This window comes from Lepidochelys kempii, chromosome 5 (genome assembly GCF_965140285.1).
Source record: "Lepidochelys kempii isolate rLepKem1 chromosome 5, rLepKem1.hap1, whole genome shotgun sequence".
Taxonomy (NCBI): Eukaryota; Metazoa; Chordata; order Testudines; family Cheloniidae; genus Lepidochelys; species Lepidochelys kempii.
In genome coordinates this window covers 33,667,495-33,689,590 of record NC_136384.1, presented here as the reverse complement: position 1 = coordinate 33,689,590, position 22,096 = coordinate 33,667,495, and the positions used below count along the sequence as shown (strand labels likewise).

The following is a 22,096-nucleotide window of genomic DNA, read 5'->3' as shown; positions in this document are numbered from 1 at the left end:
GAGCATACTGAAGCCCAGGATTATGGGGAGCAAAGCCTGACTTTCCCTATAATTACTGCTTCTGCTGATGTGGACTGGGGTGCTCTGGAAGTGACAGCAAGGAGTCTGTCTCTCTGGTGCTCTCAGTGACCATCTCTGCTGGTCAGACAGTATGGAAGAGGAAGCTGTCTGACACAAATCCAGACGACACAAAAGCCAGACTCAGGGGAAAGGAAAGGAGCAGATTAGAACAAGGAGCCTCGTGAGGCAGAAGAGAAAAAACTATGACTGGGAGTTGAGGGGAGAGTCTAGGATTTGTTGGGTAAGGAGGCTGTGCCTGGGAGCTGGTGTGGGGGGAGATGGAGGGGAGGCAGTGGTGAGCTGGAGCCGGTTCGCACCGGTTCGCTAGAACTGGTTGTTAAATTTAGAAGCCCTGTTAGAACCGGTTGTTCCGTGAGGGACAACCGGTTCTAAAACGGCTTCTAAATTTAACCAGCCAAAAGTGGCGCCTTAAGTGCTGACTCCATGGGTACTCCAGCCCTGAAGCACCCAAGGGGAAAATTTGGTGGATGCAGAGCAGCCACCGGCAGCTCCCCACCCCACCCCTGGCACCAGCTCACCTCCACTCCACCTCCTCCCCTGAACGTGCCACCCCGCTCTGCTTCTCCGCCCCCCCAGGCTTCCTGTGAATCAGCTATTGACGCGGGAAGCTGGGGCAGGCTGAGAAGCAGGCTGCGGCTTCCTGCTCAGGCCCAGGGACGTGGAGGTGAGCTGGAGCAGGGGGGCATGAGGAGGGCCGCCCGTGCCACAGCAGGTAACCTGGGGGGGGCACGCAGAGAAACCACTCCCCGCCCTGGCTCACCTCCGCCTCCCTGGGCCTGAGCGGGAAGCCGCCGCCTGCTTCTCAGCCCTCCCTGGCTTCCCGCTGAACAGCTGATCCGTGGGAAGCCGGGGGCGGGCGGAGAAGCAGAGCAGGGCGGTGCGTTCAGGGGAGGAGGTGGAGTAGAGGTGAGGTGAGCTGGGGCCGGGCGTGGGGCGGGGAGCTGCCGGTGGGTGCACCCACCAAATTTTCCCCGTGGTGCTCCAGCCCTGGAGCACCCAGGGAGTCAGCGCCTGAAGAGCCACTTTTGATGTGATCAGTGGGGCAGCAGCCGCTCCTCCTGCTCCCCCCCAGCTATGCTCCCCCACCCCTAGGAGTCAGAGGGACCTGACGGATGCTTCCTGGGAGCTTCCCCAAGTAAGCACCTCTGGGATTCCCCACCTCACCCCCACTACGGTGGCCCACGAGACCCTTCTGCCCAGTTCTGGGGGCAGTCAGGGGACAGGGGAGGGAGGTGGATGGGGCAGGAGTCCTGGGGGGCGGGGTTGGGTAACGACCCCTTTGTGGGGTGAGGAGGGAACCCGTTGTTAAGTTTTTGGCAGCTCATCACTGAGGGGAGGCTGGCACTGCTTGGACAAGGAGACAGGGAGCCAGTGAGGAAAACTCTGTATGTGTGTGTGTGGGGGGATGGGGAGTGGGACTGGGAGCCAGTTGGGACAGGTTACCAAGATTAGATGTGGAGCTGGGAAGAGAAGGCAAGTGTGGTACTGGTTTGACAAAGAGAATGGGAATAGCATGAGAAGTCTGAGGAGTGGAGACTGGAAAGGCAAGGAGAATGGGATGGGATGAGGAGCTAGGGGTGGGGGAAGAGTAAAGACTGGGACAGGTACAGGTGGGAGGGAACATGACAGAAAGGGTTAAGCTTGGGTAAGAAAACAGGCAGAAGGTTCTGTGACTACTAGAGTACACTCCCCTTCAAAGCCTGGAATGGAATGCAAGACTCTCGAGTCTCACCATTCCTCTGCTGTCAGCAAGTATCGATGACTCCCACTGGCAGTGTGTGTTCTCCTCCCTGCCTGGGGCTGCTCCACATAGAGGATGACAACCTACTATTGCTATCCTTTACTCCATTAGTTCAAGAAGCTGAGATCTGTGCAGTGGATCTAAAGGTCCCAACTCAGCAGATGAACCATGTGGATGTCGATATGATGCCATATGATGGAATTTCTGATGTTTCAGTTTGCTTTTTTAAATACCTAGGAAATTACGAAAAAAACCCCAACCTGATTAAAGGCTATTAATAAGATTGCAATGCCGAGCACTCAGAAGTTAGGAAATGCCAGAATTAGGGTTGCCTGTGCACCCTTAATTTGGCCCTCTTGTGCATTTGTATTTTGATATAGTCTTTAATTACATGACCACATACTAGTTTTTCCAGAGGACTCCTGCCTCATTCAGTGCACTGGATGGATCTGCTCTGAGGAAGGATCAGGGTTGTGTAGTGACCCCTCTTATTTGCTGCAGAAGTTGGAAGATGTGTAGTGAATGAGGCCAGGGATTACAGGGATGAGAAAGGAGTGTCTCATGGTTAAGTCTAAGATTTAATCACAGGTATTTTTAATAAAAGTCATAATCAGGTCACAGGCAATAAACAAAAATTCACAGCCCATGACCTGTCCATAACTTGCACTATAAATACCCCTGACAAAATCTTAGGTTCTCTGTGGGGCTCCAGGGTGCTGCTGCTGCTCTGGGGGAAGGAGGGGCTCTGGGGCGCCGCTGCTGCTCTGGAGTGGCAGGGGTGTGTGCTCGGGGCACCACTGGTGCTCTGGGGCAGGGGTGGGCGACCTGGGGCACAGCTAGTGGTTGTGGGTGGGGGTGGTCCAGGGCGCCACTGCTGCTTCAGGACCGCTGCTACTCCGGCAGCCCCTAGGGCCAGCTGCCTGGGGCTACCCAAGCAGTGGTCGGTGTGGCTGGCCCCAAGGCCGCCCAAGTAGTGTCTGGTGTGGCTGGCCCCCAGACTGCCCCAGCTGCTCGGGCGGCCCTGGGGTCAGCCACACCGGCTGCTGCAGAAGTCATGGAGGTTGCAGGAAGTCACAGAATCTGTGATTTCCATGACCTCGGTGACAGACTTTCAGCCTTACTCATGGTTAAGGCAGTTGAATGAGGTCCTGGAGAATTGGGGTTTGAGTGATGTACAATAAATAAGATATGGGGCCACACACTGAATGAGAAGAAAACAAAATATTGAATAAAGAACGAGGAGTACTTGAGGCACCTTAGAGACTAACAAATTTATTTGGGCATAAGCTTTCGTGGGCTAAAATCCACTTCATCAGATGCACCTACTACAGGACAGGCCCAACAAAGAAAGTAACAGAATGCCGCTAGCCGTCACCTTCAGCCCCCAACTAAAACCTCTCCATTATCAAGGATCTACATCCTGATGATCCCTCACTCTCACAGATCTTGGGAGACAGGCCAGTCCTCGTTTACAGACAGCCCCCCAACCTGAAGCAAACACTCACCAGCAGCCACACACCACACAACACAAACATTAACCCAGGAACCTATCCTTGCAACAAACCCCGTTGCCTACTCTGTCCACATATCTATTCAAGGGACACCATCACAGGACCTAATCACATCAGCCACACCATCAAGGGCTCGTTCACCTGCACATCTACCAATGTGATATATGCCATCATGTGCCAGCAATGCCCCTCTGCCATGTACATTGACCAAACCGGACAGTCTCTACACAAAAGAATAAATGGAAACAAATCAGACATCAAGAATTATAACATTCAAAAACCAGTCGGAGAACACTTCAACCTCCCTGGACACTCAATTACAGACCTAAAAGTCACAATTCTTCAACAAAAAGCCTTCAAAAATAGACTCCAATGAAAAACTGCAGAACTGGAATTAATTTGCAAACTGAACACCATTAACTTAGGTTTGAATAAAGACTGGGAGTGGATGATTCATTACACAAACTAAAAACTATTTCCCTGTGCTAATTTTTCCCCGTACTGTTACTCACACCTTCTTGTCAACTGTTGGAAATGGGCCATCCTGATTATCACTGCAAAAGTTTGTTTTCTCCTGCTGATAATAGCCCACTTAATTGATTAGTCTTGTTAGAGTTGGTATGGCAACCCCCATTTTTTCATGTTCTCTGTATATATATATATAAAATCTCTTCCTACTGTATTTTCCACTGCATGCATCTGATGATGTGGGTTTTAGCCCATGAAAGCTTATGCCCAAATAAATTTGTTAGTCTATAAGGTGCCACAAGTACTGCTCATTCTTTTTGCTGATACCTGAAATTGTGAATCAAAGATACACTTAGACTCCAGCTTTATATTAATGTATAAGCTTTATAAATTTACCGTAATCATAATAAAAGGTCATTGTGATGACACAGTATGAAATCTGGATGAGTGTTAAAAAGGTCTCTCCTGCCTTCAATATACAAACATCAAATTCTCAACCATATCCGCTGTTCTCAGGCATACTTGACAATGGCAGCAGTGAAGCTGGTTGTGATTCCCTGGTCCCTGGCTGCCCAGTCCTGGTGGAAGTTAAAGCAGCAGGGGGGCTCTGTAACTTTCACCACTACTACAAGGTGCTGCAGAATTTGTACTAGTGGGGAGATCAAATGTAGTGGAATTTAGCTCAATCACACCCCTGCTCTGCCCTGCCATACCCACTCCTCCCCAGGGATAGGCGTAGCAGCTGGTGTAGGAGGTGGCTATGCCACCTTCACTAGGTATACACTGGCTAAGATTCCCTGTACACGGGAAATTCTCCTGGGGAAATATCTGGTTGATTTAAGTTCATTTTGCGTTCCTTAGCAGATAGGAGAATCCTGTGAGCATGTTAACAGCTTATACTTTATGAAGTATTAGGATCAACCCATCCCTATGTGTAGAAAGAATAGTAAATATGGCAGGCGACCAGCTTGGCTTAACAGTGAAATCCTTGCTGAAATTAAACACGAAAAAGAAGCTTACAGGAAATGGAAGCTTGGACAAATGACCAGGAAGAAGTATAAAAATATTATTCAGGCATGCAGGAGTGAAATCAGGAAGGCCAAATCAAAACTGGAGTTGCAACTAGCAAGGGATGTTAAGAGTAACAAGAAGGGTTTCAACAGGTATGTTAGCAACAAGAAGGAGGTTGAGGAAAGTGTAGGCCCCTTACTGAATGGGGGAGGCAACCTAGTGACAGAGGATGTGGAAAAAGCTAATGTACTCAATGCTTTTTTTGCTTCTGTCTTCACGAACAAGGTCAGGATGAACGGACTATAAGGTGGATAGAAAGCTGGCTAGATCATTGGGCTCAACGGGTAGTGGTCAATGGCTCCATGTGTAGCTGGCAACCATTATCAAGCAGAGTGCCCCAAGGGTCAGTCCTGGGGCCGGTTTTGTTCAATATCTTTATTAATGATCTGGAGGATGGTGTGGATTGCACTCTCAGCAAGTTTCCAGATGACACTAAACCGGGAGGTGTGGTGGATACGTTGGAGGGCAGGGATAGGATACAGAGTGACCTAGACAAATTAGAGGATTGGGCCAAAAGAAATCTGATGAGGTTCAACAAGGACAAGTGCAAAGCCTGCACTTAGGACGGAAGAATCCCATGCACTGTGTGACAGGGTTGGGCCGGATGGCTACAGGAGAGTAATAGAAGGCAGATATATTAGCCCAAGGTTAAATAGGTCCCTTTTCCCTGGGTAAGGTTCCAGAACAGGGAAGGTTCCAGAACAATCAGGAACCTTCTGGAGACAATTAAGACAGACAGGCTGATTAGAACACCTGCAGCCAATCGAGAAGCGGCTAGAATCAATTAAGGCAGGCTAATCAGGGCACCTGGGTTTAAAAAGAAGCTCACTTCAGTTTGTGGTGCGCATGTAAGGAACTGGGAGCAGGAGGCGCTAGGAGCTGAGAGTGAGAATGCATACTGTTGGAGGCCTGAGGAGTACAAGCATTATCAGACACCAGGAGGAAGGTCCTATGGTGAGGATAAAGCAGGTGTTGGGAGGAGGCCATGGGGAAGTAGCCCAGGGAGTTGTAGCTGTCGCACAGCTGTTCCAGGAGGCACTCTAGACAGCTGCATTCCACAGGGCCCTGGGCTGGAACCTGGAGTAGAGGGCAGGCCTGGGTTCCCCCCAAATCCTCCCAACTCCTGGTCAGACACAGGAGGAGTCGACCAGGACTGTGGGTTAATGAAAACGTCCAAACTGAGGGCTACTATGAAGCTCCAAGGCGAGCAAATCTGCCAATAAGCACAAGACCCACCAAGGTAGAGGAGGAACTTTGTTACAACTGCTATAGACTAGGGACCGAGTGGCTAGACAGCAGTTCTGCAGAAAAGGACCTGGGGCAGTGGTGAGCTGGAGCCAGTTCGCACCGGTTCGCATGAACTGGTTGTTAAATTTTGAAGCAGTTTTAGAACCAGTTGTTAAAAATTATTATGGCTCCCTGAGCTCCTGGCCAGGAAGGCTCCCCCAAACCCTCCCCTGCCTTCCGCCCCTCCCCCCCCCCCCGCACAGAGCCTCAGCATGCCACGCTGTCGGCACCAGCACTCTGGACCGCTCCTGGGCAGCTCTGCAGCTCCTTCCGCTTTGAGTGGCATGGTAAGAGGGTGGGGCTGCGAGCTCCAGCGGGCCAAGCGGCATCCATACACGCTGCCCTGAGCAGCATGGTAAGGGGGCTGGGCCGGGGCTGAGAGGAGGGGTTGGATAAGGGGCAGGGAGCGGTTGGAGGTGACAGAGGTTCTAGGGGAGTGGTCAGGGGACAGGGAATGGGGGAGGGAGGGTTGGGGAGGCGTAGGAGTTACGGGGGTCTGTCAGGGTGGTGGTAGATGGGGTCTGGGCAATCAGGGGACAGGGAACGGGGCAAGTTGGATAAGGGGTGGGGTCCTGGCAGGCAGTTAGGGTGGGGGGTCTTGGGAGGGGGTGGCCAGGGGACAAGGAGATGGGGGGGGTTAATGGGTTGTGGGTTCTGAGGGGGGCAGTCGGGGGCAGGAAGTGGGTGGGGGTCGGATAGGGGGCAGGGACAGGCTGTTTGGGGGGGAGGCACAACCTTCCCTACCCAGCATCCGATACAATTTTGCAACCCCAATGTGGCCCTCGGACCAAAAAGTTTGCCCACCCCTTGTCTAGTTTATTATTTTATTAACAGGGGTCGCACTTGCCTCATTCATTATGTTGATATGCGTTTAATAAAGCAATAATTTGTTTCTATTGTAATAAACATGTAAAAATGTTTTTTTTTTTTTTTTTACTAAGTACAACTCCCAGTGACTCCATGCATTGCCCCTTCTTATGGAGAAAGGTACAAAAAATACATACTGTGGCACTTCCCCTAAATCAGAACATTTTATAGGGAACCGGTTGTTAAGATTTTGGCAGCTCATCACTGCCTAGGGGTGACAGTGGACGAGAAGTTGGATATGAGTCAACAGTGTGTCCTTGTTGCCAAGAAGGCCAATGGCATTTTGGGATGTATAAGTAGGGGCATTGCAAGCAGATCGAGGGACATGATCATTCCCCTCTATTCGGCATTGATGTGGCCTCATCTGGAGTACTGTGTCCAGTTTTGGGCCCCACACTACAAGAAGGGTGTGGAAAAATTGGAGAGAGTCCAGCGGAGGGCAACAAAAATGATTAGGGGACTGGAACACATGAGTTATGAGGAGAGGCTGAGGGAGCTGGGATTGTTTAGCCTGCAGAAGAGAAGAATGAGGGGGGATTTGATAGCTGCTTTCAACTACCTGAAAGGGGGTTCCAAAGAGGATGGATCTAGGCTGTTCTCAGTGGTACCAGATGACAGAACAAGGAGTAATGGTCTCAAGTTGCAGTGGGGAAGGTTTAGGTTGGATATTAGGAAAAACTTTTTCACTAGGAGGGTGGTGAAACACTGGAATGCGTTACCTAGGGAGCTGGTGGAATCTCCTTCCTTAGAGGTTTTTAAGGTCAGGCTTGACAAAGCCCTGGCTGGGATGATTTAGTTGGGGATTGGTCCTGCTTTGAGCAGGGAGTTGAACTAGATGACCTCCTGAGGTCCCTTCCAACCCTGATATTGTATGATTCTATGAATTTCCCTAAGATGCTTTTCTGATCCATAGTTTTCATTCAAATTACATTGTGAACAGATTTGTTTACTATATTCCACCTACATTTTAACTGTAAAACACATGCTTACTTGTTCTCCATTTAACCGCTGTAGTATTTTTACATCTCCTCCTACTATTTTGTAAATGATAACTTGGCCTGTGTGATTATAGCGAGGTTGACCAGCAATGTATAGCACATCTCCGGGTGTCAATGCTGAATTTACAGTGTATCCTAGGAGAAGTAAAATAATTCAAGATGTAACATTTACAGACTGCATCAGCAATAATTGCTGTGATTTAAAACCTTAAGGTCCAATACTGCAAAACCACATACAAGTGTAACTTTTTTTCCATGAGGCCATGCTAGCAGATGTGTATAAGGGTGTGTCTATGTAACCCACAGACCTTCTGGGTGTGGTGTTCTGTCCCACCAAGACCACTTAGAGTTAAATGAGTTTGCTCTACAGCCTTAGCTAACAGCCAGTTAGCCTTTAGCTCATGCAGTAGAGGCTCATGCACTAAGCTCCAGAGGTCCCTAGTTCAATCCCGACAACCAGGGTCTGTCAGTGTTACATCTACACTGCAGCTGAGAGCGAGCCTCATAGCCCAGGTAGAAGGACTTGTGCTACCTTGGATTCAACTCCCCTGGGTCTGAATTCAAGTGGTTAGCCACTCTGCTAGCATGTTAGCTTGAGCCAAACTAGCACGAGTCAATCTGCTCAGGCTGGGAAGCTTGCTTTCAGCTGCAGTCTAGAATGACCCAAAAGGTTTGGGTGTTTCGTGATCTACATTGACTGCAGAGTTATGGTCATATTGTGTCATCTAACTCGATTGGTCATACTCAAGTTCTAATATGATGAAATATTATAGTTTAGACATGCCTCTGGAGTCCAAATCTTCCTCACCACCTGGAAGCCAGGACTGTATTTTGTCAGGAATATCTTTTTGGAAGAGTTTTAGAGAGAACACACAAAATTCACAGGGGTTTCCGCAAAGATTTCCGCAGGATCATTTCTCTTACCTAGATAAGCTGCAAGAGGTTCATTTCTTTCTGAAGACTTGTCACGAAATGTATCATTTCTTGGCATTAAAACCATACTGTTTTTTTGCATGACTACTGTCCCATTCCAGTCATATGCTCCAACTGCTCCAAGCATGATCCAGTCCTTACATTCAGAAAAAAAACCAAAACCATTGTTCTTTACAAGAACCATAATCATCGTCTCTGGATTTTCTTTGATATTCTTTGATTTTTGTTTCACATATACTTGCAATATTTAGCCTTGCGTTTCATACATTAGTATGTTCCTCACAATCATAAAGTGAAGTCACTTTTCATCCCATTTTTATTAACAACTTTGGGCCAAAGGAGTAAAGGCAAAGTGGAATATGTCTTATTCCACTGGGGTATGCAGAGCCAGATAGCATAAGCAAGACAGCAAAAGTAGCCAGGGCAAGGCCAACTAGGAAATGCACTCATTTAATGCCATTCTTGGGTAGCCTCTTAGTACAGTGCTTCTACTGATCTCCAGATGGATTTTAAACCCCTTGGGATGGGTCTGCTGATCTTTTGTGCCTGTAGGAGTCAGTCTGGCCTTCCAGAAAAAGTAAAGGTGTCCCATTTCCAGTCTGCTGAAATATCAACAAATCCATTCCTTCAACGAGGTTCTGATCTTGGCAGTTTGTCCCTTTGGCTACTGCAACCATATACAATACCAAATGGATCTTAAGCCTTCCTCTGGCTGGTAGTCTGGATAATATCTGTGTGTAAGGGCTAATAATCTCTCTGAATCATAATTACCATGTTATATTTTATATCCCTCCATGTAAAAGTGGAGAGATTGTATTTCTGAAACAGTATTTGTGCAAGGTCAAGTGAAACAAAGTCTGTTGCTCAGGTTTTCATCAATGCTAAACTCTAACTGCATTCAAACCTGTGGGGGAGGCCTTTTCACATGGGCCAGTTCATCTCCGATGAACTGCCCAGTTCATTCCCTCTCTCTTTGTGTTGTTTTCCTTTGCCTCTATTTTTTTTCTTAGGGTGGAGGTCTTTCCATCCTTTGGGCCTAGTATTTAATTAACATATTAATTTTGTACATTGTCTAGATCATCACAATGGGCACATTATTATTTTCTAAAATAAATAAAGAGTTAATGATTTCTGGTTACTACAGTTTTCAGCTTGTGGGGGGAGAGATAGTTCAGTGGTTTGAGCATTGGCCTGCTAAACCCAGGGTTGTGAGTTCAATCCTTGAGGGGGCCATTTAGGGTTCTGGGGCAGAAATTGGGGATAGGTCCTGCTTTGAGCAGGTGATTGGACTAGATGACCTCCTGAGGTCCCTTCCAACCCTGATATTCTGTGATTCAGTACCCTGCACTGATGTTCCATTAATATTTACCACTTAGAATTTATGTATTTGAAATAGTCAATGTATTAAAAATGCTATACCTCTAGTAATACAGAACTTATACATTTCAGTATTTTATAGTTAAAACTGTCATTTAATAATATGAAATCTTTCCAAGAGATGGCATAAAAACCTCTTACTTTTAAAATACAATAACAACAATTTGCATTTATAGAAAATCATTTGCTGATGCCACAGTGCTATGTGAGCATTAATTAATTTAGATTCACAAAACTTATTCTTATAAATATTTTTCTATTCATTTTACAAATGACTGAGTTATTGAGAGCTTCAAAATGTGATACAGCAAACCAGTAACAAAATTGTGGACAGAATTCAGGAATCCTAATTCCAGATCCATGCATTAACCAATAAACAGCTGCTTCCCTTCTAAAAACAATTTCTACATCTAAACAGTCAATTTACCTGGGAATAATGAGCACTGAAGCCAGCTTGAGACATTTCCATTTCAAACGAGGCTGCCAGCTGGTCTGTTGTAGCTATCAAACAGGACATTTGAAATTTTAAACATGTTATGGGTTTCAGTATAAAATAATGAAAACTCTGACCTGAGTTGATGGTGAGATGATGCAATTAACTAGACTGTTCACTAAACACAGTTTACTGTGCATCATTATTTAATGAACATTACAGACTTAATGGCCTGGGTAATTAGTGTTACTGTTAAGAACAAGAAGCTGTTTCCACTCTACTGCATTATATCCATTCTAACTTATTGTATTATCATTTGTTTTAAAATAATGTTTGGACTGACCTCAGCCCAATGGTAAATATGTCTGGTATGTCTGATCAAAACTGATCCAGCCATTTTTCACTTGAGCTAAGTAACCAGTAAAACCCCTATTTGTGCAACCTTTGTTTTGCTCTCAAATACTCAAAAATGGTAGGCAGCTTTAATGAAAATGTAGCAAAGTTGCCACCTCAGTGCACCCCTTGTGGCCAGATATAGTAATGCAGAAACACTGCCTCATTTTCCCCAGCGTCTACTCTGGCCAGACCATTTTAGCTAACACCTTCCAGGGCCTCTGAGCCTGTTACCAAAATCCTAAAAAATATGAAAAGTAGGGCTGTCAAGAGATTAAAAAAATTAATCGTGATTAATGGCACAATTAAAAACATGAAGCATGATTGATCCTGCGATTAAACGACTAATAATTCACCTCATACAAGTACTGTAATGCAATCTCTTTATCATGAAAGTTGAACTTACAAATGGAGAATTATGTACAAAAAATAACTGCATTCAAAAATAAAATAATATAAAACTTTAGAGCCTGGTGGCTTTAGAGCCACTCAGTCCTATTTCTTGTACAGCCAGTTACTCAGACAAACAAGTTTGTTTACATTTGCAGGGGATAATGCTGCCTGCTTCTTGTTTACAATGTCATCTGAAAGTGAGAACAGGTGTTTGTATAGCACTGTTATAGCCAGCGGCACAATATATTTACATGCTAGATATGTTAAAGATTCATATGTCCCTTCATGCTTCAACCACCATTCCAGAGGACGTGTCCATGCTGATGACGGGTTCTGCTAGATAACAATCCAAAGCAGAGCGGACCGACGCATGTTCATTTTCAACATCTGTGTCAGATAACACCAGCAGAAGGTTGATTTTCCTTTTTGGTGGTTTGGGTTCTGTGGTTTCCCCATCAGAGCATTGCGCTTTTAAAACTTCTGAAAACATGCTTCGTGCTTCATCCCTCTCAGATTTTGGAAGGCACTTCAGATTCTTAAACCTTGGGTTGAGTGTCGTAGCTATCTTTTTAGAAATCTCACATTGGTACCTTTTTTGCATTTTGTCAAATCTGCTGTGAAAGTGTTCTTAAAATGAATAACATGCTGGGTCATCATCTGAGACTGCTATAACATGAAATATATGGCAGAATGTGGATAAAACAGCAGGAAACATACAATTCTACCCAAAGGAGTTCAGTCATAAATGTAATTAATGCATTTTTTTTTAACGAGCATCGTCAGCATGTAAGCATGTCCTCTGGAATGGTGGCCGAAACATGAAGAGATGTATGAATGTTGAGCACACCTGGCATGTAACTACCTTGCAATGCCTGCTATGAAAGTGCCATCAAATGCCTGTTCTCACTTTCAGGTGATACTGTAAATAAGAAGCAGGCAGCATTATCTCTCATAAATGTAAACAAACTTATTTCTCGTAGCGATTAGCTGAACAAGAAGTAGGACTTTGTGGACTTGGAGGCTCTAAAGTTTTACAATTATTTTGTTTTTGAGTGCAGTTATGTCACAAAAAAATCTACATTTGTAAGTTGCACTTTCACGATACAGCTATTGCATTATAGTACTTTCATGAGGTGAATTGAAAAATACTATTTCTTTTGTTTATCATTTTTACAGTGCAAATATTTGTAATAAAAATAATAATATAAAGTGAGCACTGTACACTTGCATTCCGTGTTGCAATAGAAATCAATATATTTGAAAATATAGAAAAACATCCAAAACTATTTAATACTTTTCAATTGGCATTCTATTTAACAGTGTGATTAAAACTGCGATTAATCTCAATTAATTTTTTTGAGTTAATCGCATGCATTAACTGCGATTAATCGACAGCCCTAATGAAAAGCAACCAGTCCTTCAGCCCAGCCAGGCTCAGGAACCCACCTATTCCTCAGTATCTACCATTTTCACCACACCTTTCTGCAGGTTCCTGTGTCTCAAACACCACCACTGTCTAGGGGTTAGTACGCTCCTCCCCTTGCTAGCAGTTCAGATAGGCTGCAGCTCATCAGGGTTCCTGTCTCCAGGCAGGCTCCTTGCCTTCCACAGGACAGTCTGTCTGTACCACTTTCCCCATCAGCCTCTAATTGTTGGGCTTCCCCCTTTTAAACTCTCCTTTTAAGCTTAACGTCCAAATAAGATGTGATAGGGTATGGCTAGTTAAGCCTCAGATTGCCAATTAACCCCTTCCAACCAGGGACAGTGTTTATATGCCCTGTCAGAAAGGAATAATTAATGTTAGAGCCATGTGAACCTTGCACACCAAAACCCCCACTAAAAGATTCACTGAGCTTCAGGCAAGACTTGGCTGACCTGACTTCAGACAAGGGCTGGGAACCTTATTCTTTTCCAACAAGCTACAAGAACACCCCACTCTTCCTTTTAGATGGCTTTGGATAAGGAGCTAATCTGGTGGCCTGGTATGGTACAGCATCTTTTCAAAAGATTCAGGAGGCAGCCAACTAGCCTCACCTTAATTTTCGGGGGACTGCTGTCAATTTCCTCACTCTGAGAAGCACAGCAAATATCTTCAGTGGAATAAATAGTCTGTCTGGTCCCACTTTCATCAATGGCAGGATTAGAAAGGCTCCCTGGCCCAATGCTACATTCAGCTCATATCTTTACTTCATTCCATGGTGATAAATCCCAGAGAACAACCCATGGTAACAGAGGAAAAGGGGTTGTAAAACATACTTTGAGGTTTGCTTGGCAAGAACCTTCTGTTTGCCTGTAGTCTGAGAACCTTAACTCCAGGCAAACCTCAAAGAATGTGAAACAAACCCCTTTGTAAGAAACCATTGCCTCATGCATATTTAGTCACCAAAGGCATCAGAGGAAGTTCAGCCTGTGAAGTTCAGTACATAAAACCCAGGTGTCCATCACTTGAGCAAAAGGAGTAATTTTTTTTGTCAACAATAAACTATTAATTGTTGTGGTCAGCCACTAGAGGGAGACATGATCATGGCCACTCAGGCAATGTATTATACGTGCAGACACATCCCCATAGATGCACAAGACCTAATTATTGTACTTAGTCTGAGAAAAATAGGTAATGTTTAAAAGCAGAAAATTCTAACGTTACATATTGGCTGATATTTAATATTTACCATGGGCAGCCTTAAACTCCCCATGCCGGCCTCTCTGAAGCCAGTTGTGTAAAGTGGGATCCTCCTGTTATACTGTAGATGACAATATTACAGTTACCGCTGTGAATACAGATTAGAGAATGGTGCCCACTCTAATTTTCCATTTTTTTTTAAACTGCGAAACATTCTAAAGATGTCTTGTGCAAAAAACACTTCTGCCAACCTAAAGTTTGGGTAAAACAGAAAACCACAGCCCATGCCATGAGATTTAGAGTCATATGAAAAAGATTATGTACAAAAATTCATTTTCTGGCACAGAATTGAATTGTGCAGTGTTACTTGGCTTTGGTTTTTGCACTCTCTCTCTGTTTTTTTCCTTTGTAGGTTTTTTTAAACAAACAACCCCCTGCCCCCCAGGAAATAAAATGTAAGATTTATGTTAATATGATGCTGGTTAGACTTAGAATTGAAACACATTAAAATCAGGCACTTCAACATGAAGTTTCATGCTGTGCTGCAGAAGATAACTCAACCATCTTGAGCACAGTTAGCAAACACTTTCTAGCCAGCACCAAAACCATGAAGCTGTGTTTGACACAGGGAAGCTTCCCAAGGGCAAGGACAAAGTGAATCCTTCCCCTCCCCTAGAAATATTGTGTCCATGGTTGATACTGCAGCTCTGAGACTGGAATAACTCCAGCTGTGTCTTCGGCTCTGTGTGAGGCAATGACTACAGAATCCACAATCCACCTTGCCTAGCCCCAACACAGATTACATTGCACATTGGTACACAGCGGTTCCCACAGAGCTGGGCTCCTTAGTGCACATTCTGCTGCCTCTGAGCAGCTGGACAGCACTGCTTCTGCTGAGTCTGGGGAACTCCCACACCAAGGAAGAGGGGGCAGGATTTTAAACTTCCTCCAACCCCACAAGTGGCTCAGTCAACGTTACTGTAGAACCTTGGTCCATACCTTCAGCACCGAGTCCAGCTTCCCTAAAGGGGCAGACAAAGACTTCCCTGGTGCAGATGGCATAGAGCATAGCCAGCTCCACTCCACCCATCTCTCAGGGAGGAAAATGCAGCACAACCAGTGCTCTGTCTTACCCTTAGGGGGTGTGGTGAAGTCCTAATGGGACTTTGGCAGCTGATGTAACTCAGAACAGGCCTTAGGTTTCAGCCCCTGACCAGCCCAGAATCAGTGGGTTGGAAAGGATTTTCAGAGCCACCTTCCTTCCCATCTCTCTAGCTGCACAAAACATAAGCCCAGCTCAGCTGAGGATTGATTCAATTTTTCAATTCCTGACTTCTCTATGTTTACATTATTAACCTTAATTTTGCCTGAACATCATTTTTGCATACAAGAGAAAGTTTATTTTTCCTGTGTCAAACAGAAGCTTATTTAAAAAAGTCCTTTTGTATGAATTTGAAAACATTTAGTACCTTGATCAAATGTACTTGAAATTAGAAAATTGCTGGAGAAAAGGCTACATTTTTTTTGAGGTATGTAACAACATATGGTATTTTTCTTTGTTTAGCTAAACCTTTGTCTTTTGAAGGCCACTATTTCACATTCCTCAAATAAACGAAGTTCAAAAGTGAGAAAATTAGAAGTCTTCAAAAGCCAAGAAAGGAAAACAAGAAAATATAACACTTAATCGAAAGAAGCTGTCTAATATTTTTAAACAATACAGTTAAAAATATTGGTACTTTATCCAGATAAATGCTTTAATAATAACAAGCTGTCTAAATGTGTCTAAATAGTGGAATTCTAATTTAAATGTTTTTATAAATTATTTCTTATATTTATATTATTTCTTGACATTCAAGTTAACAGTATCTTTTGGTCTAGCCATAAACAATCCCATTCCAATTATTTGGAAAGTTGAGATATTGAAATGTGAAGTATATGCAGATGTCTTCCCTGCATGGCAATGTAATCCTTTTGAAAAGTGGCTATAATTTAAGATGAAGAAACAACTTGGTGTTCTGTTACTAGCCACACACTTGAAACACAATATTGACTCATTGGAATAGAGGATGTGGGCTGATTTGGATGGCGGATGTGGCAGCCATTAATACACAAAGGATCTTCTCTATTAAAAATTTGGACTCCATGAACATTTCCAAAAGGAAAGAATAGTTTGGTGCAGCTCTACCTCCTTGGCCAACTATCTTGTGTGGCAAAGTAATGTTATAATTAAGGCTACCTTTTAGTCACGTATTTTTAGTAAAAGTCATGGACAGGTCACGGGCAGTAAACAAAAATTCTCAACCTGTGACCTGTCCTTGACTTGTACTATATACCCTTGACTAAACCTTGCGGGGGGGTGGGGGGGAGGTGGCCTGGGGGGCATCTCAGGGGCACTGTGGGTGATGGGGGAGGGTGGCCCGTGACCCCTGCTGGTACTGGCGGGGGGGCGGGGGGAGGGACGGCATGGCCTGGAACCCCCACTGGTGCTGTGGGGAGCAGTTGTTGGGGCTGACAGGCTCCCTGCCTGGCTCTGCACCTCCCCGGAAGTGGCGACATCACCCTCCCTCAGCTCCTAGGTGGAGGTGTGGCCAGGCAGCTCTGCGCACTGCCTCTGCCCCGAGCACTGGCTCCGCAGCTCCCATTGGCCGGGAACCGTGGCCAATGGGAGCTGTGGGTGCAGTGCCTACAGGTGAAGGCAGCGTGGAGAGCTGCCTGGCCATGCCTCCGCCTAGGAGCTGAGGAATGTCGCTGCTTCCGGGGAGCCTCCCCAAGGTAAGCGCCACCCAGAGCCCTCACCCCCTCCCACGGCCCAACCCCCAGCCCTGAGCCCCCTCCCACACCCAAACTCCTGCTGCTGCTGTGGGGAGTGGGGCATGGCCCAAGACTGCCCCAGCAGTGGCTGGTGCGGCTGGCCCTGGAGCAGCCTGAGCAACACCGGCTGCTGCAGAAGTACCAGAGCTCCCGGAAAGTCATGAAATCTGTGACTTCCATGACCTCCATGACAAACTCACAGCCTTAGTTATAATCAATAACTAACCAACATTTAGGAAGTAGTCACATACTACTGCGGGGAGGGGCACTGCAGAAAAATGTAGGATAGACAGACATGGTGAAATTTTTCACCCTTTAAATCAAAATGCACTCCTTTCCCAATAGTTTCCAAAAATCACCTTGTCTCAGCAAACACCAATGAAATGTAAAATGAGACCAGGAGAAATTTAGAGATCCATTGTGTCTTGTATTATCTTTAACACTTCAAACTCCAGGTAAAGTTTCAAATAAATAAATAAATAAATAAATAAATATAGGAGGAAGAGATTTGGTACTGTTGGTGTGTTACCACGATGGTGCCTAATAGAGTGACCTTCTTTACTTTTTCCAGCCTACTGTCTCCATCTACTCAGCCTCGGAGCATAACATTTCACATCATCTACCCTCTCTGATATGTGTTGCAAGACAGCTGTATGACCAGCATGTTAAAAAATGAACATATAATGTATTGTACTTTACACAGTACAGTACATCCCCAAGAGTAGGTGATCCATTATTTACTTCAGTCATAATGCAAGGATACATTAAAATTTAAAGAAATTTCATACCTTCTAGGGCAAATATTCTCTCTCCAAGTGCTTCAACAATAGTAAGAAGAGCTAATTCATCTGAGACATTGAAGAAATGCTTTTCAGTAGGTTCACTTGCAATTGATTTTATTTCCTCCACAAATTTCTCTGTACTTAAATTTCCTCTGTTGTAGCTGCCAAGAATCTAAGGCAATAAAAAAATGTCTAGAATATATTTTACAAATTATATTTTAAAGACACATTTTAGGCAGATTGTCAGTGCATACTGGGAAATATTACCTTAGCTTAATTCAATCCACTTAACATTAGCCCTACAGTGTCAGAAAAGCACTTTTGGTAATATGAGATCATGAATATTAACTTTAAAGTTTGTCTAGAAGTTGACGCAAACTCTCGTGTTCCCTTCAAAAAACCAGATTCTCACAAACATCAAATTTAAGGGAAATATATATATATATCCATAAACCTCCATTGAAGTGTGAATTTAGAGTGGGGCGTTCAAAAAAGCTCAACATGGCACTAACTCTGTTCCCACTGATATCTTCAAGGAGTACACAGTTATGTAGGGTGACGAAACATCCCGTTTTTAAAGGGACAATCCCGTATTTAAGACCTCCTGCAGGTGTCCTGACTTTTTCTTGAAAACTGGCAAATTGTCCCATATTTTATGTCTCTCCCTCTCCCCTCCATATCAGCACTGGGGGGTCCTACTGCTGGCCAGATCCCTTCTCGCGAGCCACCCGCCCACCAGTGGTGATTGAGGGGGTGGTCCAGTAGCTGACGATGGGGGCGGGCGTGTGCAAGGCTGGTGGAGGGACGAAGATGCAGTGTGCAGGGCTGGCCGCTCCCTCTGCTGGTCCATCAGCACAGCACCTGCTGCATGCCAGCTCTCAGCCAGCAAGGCCCCACCCCCCGTCCTGGTTCCAGACAGCAGTGGCTGTGCATTGAGAGCTGCGGTGGCTGGTGAGTGTAGGCAGGTGCCACATGGCAGCGGGTTACATGACGCCTCTGCTGCCCACCCATTGGCCCTTTACGTGCCCCACCTCTCACTGTCCTCTCCCTGCTTTGCCCCATCATCTCCCCCAGCCTTGCTGCTCCTCCATATCCTCCCCGGAGGGACACATCCCGCTCCCAGCTGTGCAGAGAACCAGCCCCTGGTCGGACTGTTCAGCTCACCAACAGCCTGGCCAGCAGGCTCCTTCCTTCCCCCACTGCCTCTGGCTGGGTCAGCACCCTGGAAAAGCCCAAGACCCTCTGGCCTGTGGTGCTGGCCAGGAGGAGCCAAGCCCTGCATGTGCCAAAGCCCCGTCTAGTGCTGGCACAGGGAAACTTCTCTGCCCCTCAGCTAAGTTCTGGAGTGGTGGTGAGGGAAGTGATTTCCAGCCTGTTTGTGCCCCAACCCTGCAGGCTTCACAGCAGCACCCCCAGGCAGGGGGCTTAGCACCCTCTTCATCCACCCTCCCCCCACCCTGGGTCCTGTCCTGTCCACAGGGAGCATGGGGTTTCTCCGTCCCCTAGGCACACTCCCATGCTGAGCTGGGTTTACTGAAGCCCCTGCAGTCTCAGGGCCTTGGCGCACAATGCATCCTTAGGGCTTAATCCCTTCCTGCCCGTGCTGTAGCCAGGGGACCAGAGGCAGTTATATCAGTGGCCAGCAGCAGCCTGGAGGTGTTAGCTGCCTTTCGACACTGTGCGGGCAGGACGGGAAAAGTTGCTTCCAGCCACAGGGGAGTGTGTGTGGAGGGGACAGATAAGCTCTGCAAAGACAGGGGCCAGGTCATCCCTTCCCCCACTCCTCCTCCCCTGTGGCTGGAAGCAGCTCCCATCCCTTCCCTCCTGCACAGTGCTGAAAAGCTGCTGCTGGCCACATTGTGGTGTGAACCGTGGAAGAAATCTGGGGATGGGGGGCATGCGACCTTGAGCTTCTCCCCCTCCTCCACGTGTTGCCTTGGGAAGACATGGCACCAGGTGCCAGGAGAGGCAGGCCTGTCCTGGGGCCCCAGCCAGTCATGAAGAGCAGAGAGCGCCAGGCAGGGAGGGTCAGGTCGGTCGGTCACCCGCCCCGTGTCAGAGAGTTGTATGGGAGTGTACGTGTGTCACCTTTCCCCGTGTGAACCCTAAAGCCTTAAAGATAAGAAGGTATATAAAAAGAATCCAAGTACGCAGTATTGCTTTTTAACAGGGCCTCAGTCAACTTGATGTTAATTTGAACGTTTATGCTGCTTAGTTCCGACTGATTTCTATTGAACTCACTTGAATATGAGTAATTTTACCAGGTGTCCCACATTCAGCGTAGGGAAATAAGGTCACCCTACAGTTACGCCAAGGCCTAGCTTTTCTGAAAATACCAACCATATCCACCACAACAATCACGTGCTATAACTGCTGTTACCCTCATCCTTCCCTATATCCTACAACATTTCTAAATCACCCATTGAGTTACATCGTAATTCAGGCCACAACCCTACATGGGATGCACAATTTTAGTGAGGTCCTGTACAGGTGCAAGGGTCCACGAGCTCATATCACATTGCGGTATCAGGGCCATAGATTGTATGCCCTTTGGGGGCAGGAATACTCTCTTTTATTTAAGTGCCATGAAAATTTATTTCATTATAAAAATAAACAACAATAATGGGCACTTCTTTGCAGTGCTAATGACTAGACTCTAGAGAATGGTACTGGAAATCAGGACAGCTATGTTCTGTTCCCTGCTCTGTTGCCAACTTTGTGAGGTCTTTGTCAATTATGTAACTTCTGCATACCTCAGTTTACTGAACTGCAAAATGGGAACTTCCTTAATTCACGGGGATGTTGTGAAGGTTAATTAACTGAGCTTTCTAAAGCACTCTTAGATTCTTGGATACAATTTGCCCTGTGGATTACAGTATTATTTACTACTAGCGATGGGCCAGAAACTTACCTCCAGATCCTAATTCCTCTGGCCTTTGTGGAAGTACAGATCCAGATAGAGACCTGAATTTTGCTACAGCCCATCAATAACTATGACATTTCAGCTCCACATGGGATTTTTAATTTGGTGAACTCTTGCTTAATGAAGGAAACCATCACCAAAGCCTCATATTAAAATACTGGCAGCCTAAAACCAAATATTGTTTCCTCCTTTAAAACCTGTGATTTGTGCCATTTAGTTACACTGATGTTTAATATTTAAACAATTAGTAGTGAGCTGCTTGGCCTTGCAGGAACAGTACTTCCTGATAGTATTGTTCATGACTGGGGGTAGCAGGGAAATAGATTCTTGGATCTGGCAGTTATCTGCTCTGCTTACAAAACCTTGGAAGCAATACAACTGTGGTGTTCCTGTTAGGAGCAGTAAAGAGAAATGTGATCCTGAAGAGGGATTAAAAATAAACTTTCTAAAAAAATCAACTAGTTAAATATGGGACTAATTCTAATGTATAGTTACAGTAGATAGTTCACACACAAAAGTATTTAAGGACCTTATGTTTCTCTGCGTAGGTTATTTTCACACAGGGAATAAAATCTCAAATTTCATCTTCATTCTCTCCCGGCTTATAGGGTTTGCCCCCCTTCATGAGAGAGGCAGCTTCAATATCCTAATTGCAAATATCAATGAGGAATAAAATGATTAAAAAACCTGATAGAGTCTCTTAAGAAGTTGCTGGATGATTCAGACTGATCCACTCAATTCACTTTTGCTCTTAACAAATAGATTACACACACACAGACACAGACACAGACACAGACACACACACACACACAGAGGATGAATTGATCGGCTTTTTCTGATGTATTATAAAATTTGAAAGATGCATTTTATGTTATTTAAGTTTCTCTTATTTCCCCCTCTCTCTTGAGCAATTATAGCTCCATAAAGATGCTGTGAAATAAACTTTTTAACAGTCATTACAATTAAAAGATGAAACATGCTTTTAAGATCTAAATTTCCCTGTATCATTTCACTTACAGCAATAGAAAATCTCTGAATGTTTTCATGTTTACAGTCCTTAATCACGTCTGCTAATTTGTAGCTGTCGTGTGATTCCCCGTCAGTCACAATAACCATTACTTTCTTTACTCCTCTTCGTGCACCCCGAGCCTCAGTGAACGCCTCTTTCCTTTAGGGAAACACACAGAGAACACAGAAAAGCAAAACAGCACTCTGATTTCACAGAATTTTTAAAAAATGGATCAGAGACTAAACTACTTGCTATCAACCAATAAACAGAAGGGAAACATAAATGCTTAATCTGATCAAATGTTAAAATCTCACCCCTACATTCTTTTCTCTTTCTTTTATGTGTACTGTGATCTCTGTCTCTTTCAGTTACCTCACAGCCTAATCTGATGGATTTAC

General features: G+C 45.3%; 1 protein-coding gene across 2 annotated transcripts in view; it reads right to left on the bottom strand.

Moving 5' to 3' along the window:
- ITGA1 (integrin subunit alpha 1) overlaps positions 1-22,096 on the bottom strand; it is a 129,586-nt gene that overhangs the window by 52,509 nt on the left and 54,981 nt on the right. For both annotated transcript variants that reach the window (XM_073343911.2, XM_073343913.2), the window contains 5 exons: positions 21,707-21,857; positions 17,773-17,938; positions 10,762-10,835; positions 8,949-9,093; positions 8,017-8,159 (listed from right to left, as the gene is read on the bottom strand). In XM_073343911.2, coding sequence (XP_073200012.2) covers positions 8,017-8,159; positions 8,949-9,093; positions 10,762-10,835; positions 17,773-17,938; positions 21,707-21,857 — 679 coding nt within the window. The remainder of the gene's footprint in view (positions 1-8,016; positions 8,160-8,948; positions 9,094-10,761; positions 10,836-17,772; positions 17,939-21,706; positions 21,858-22,096) is intronic.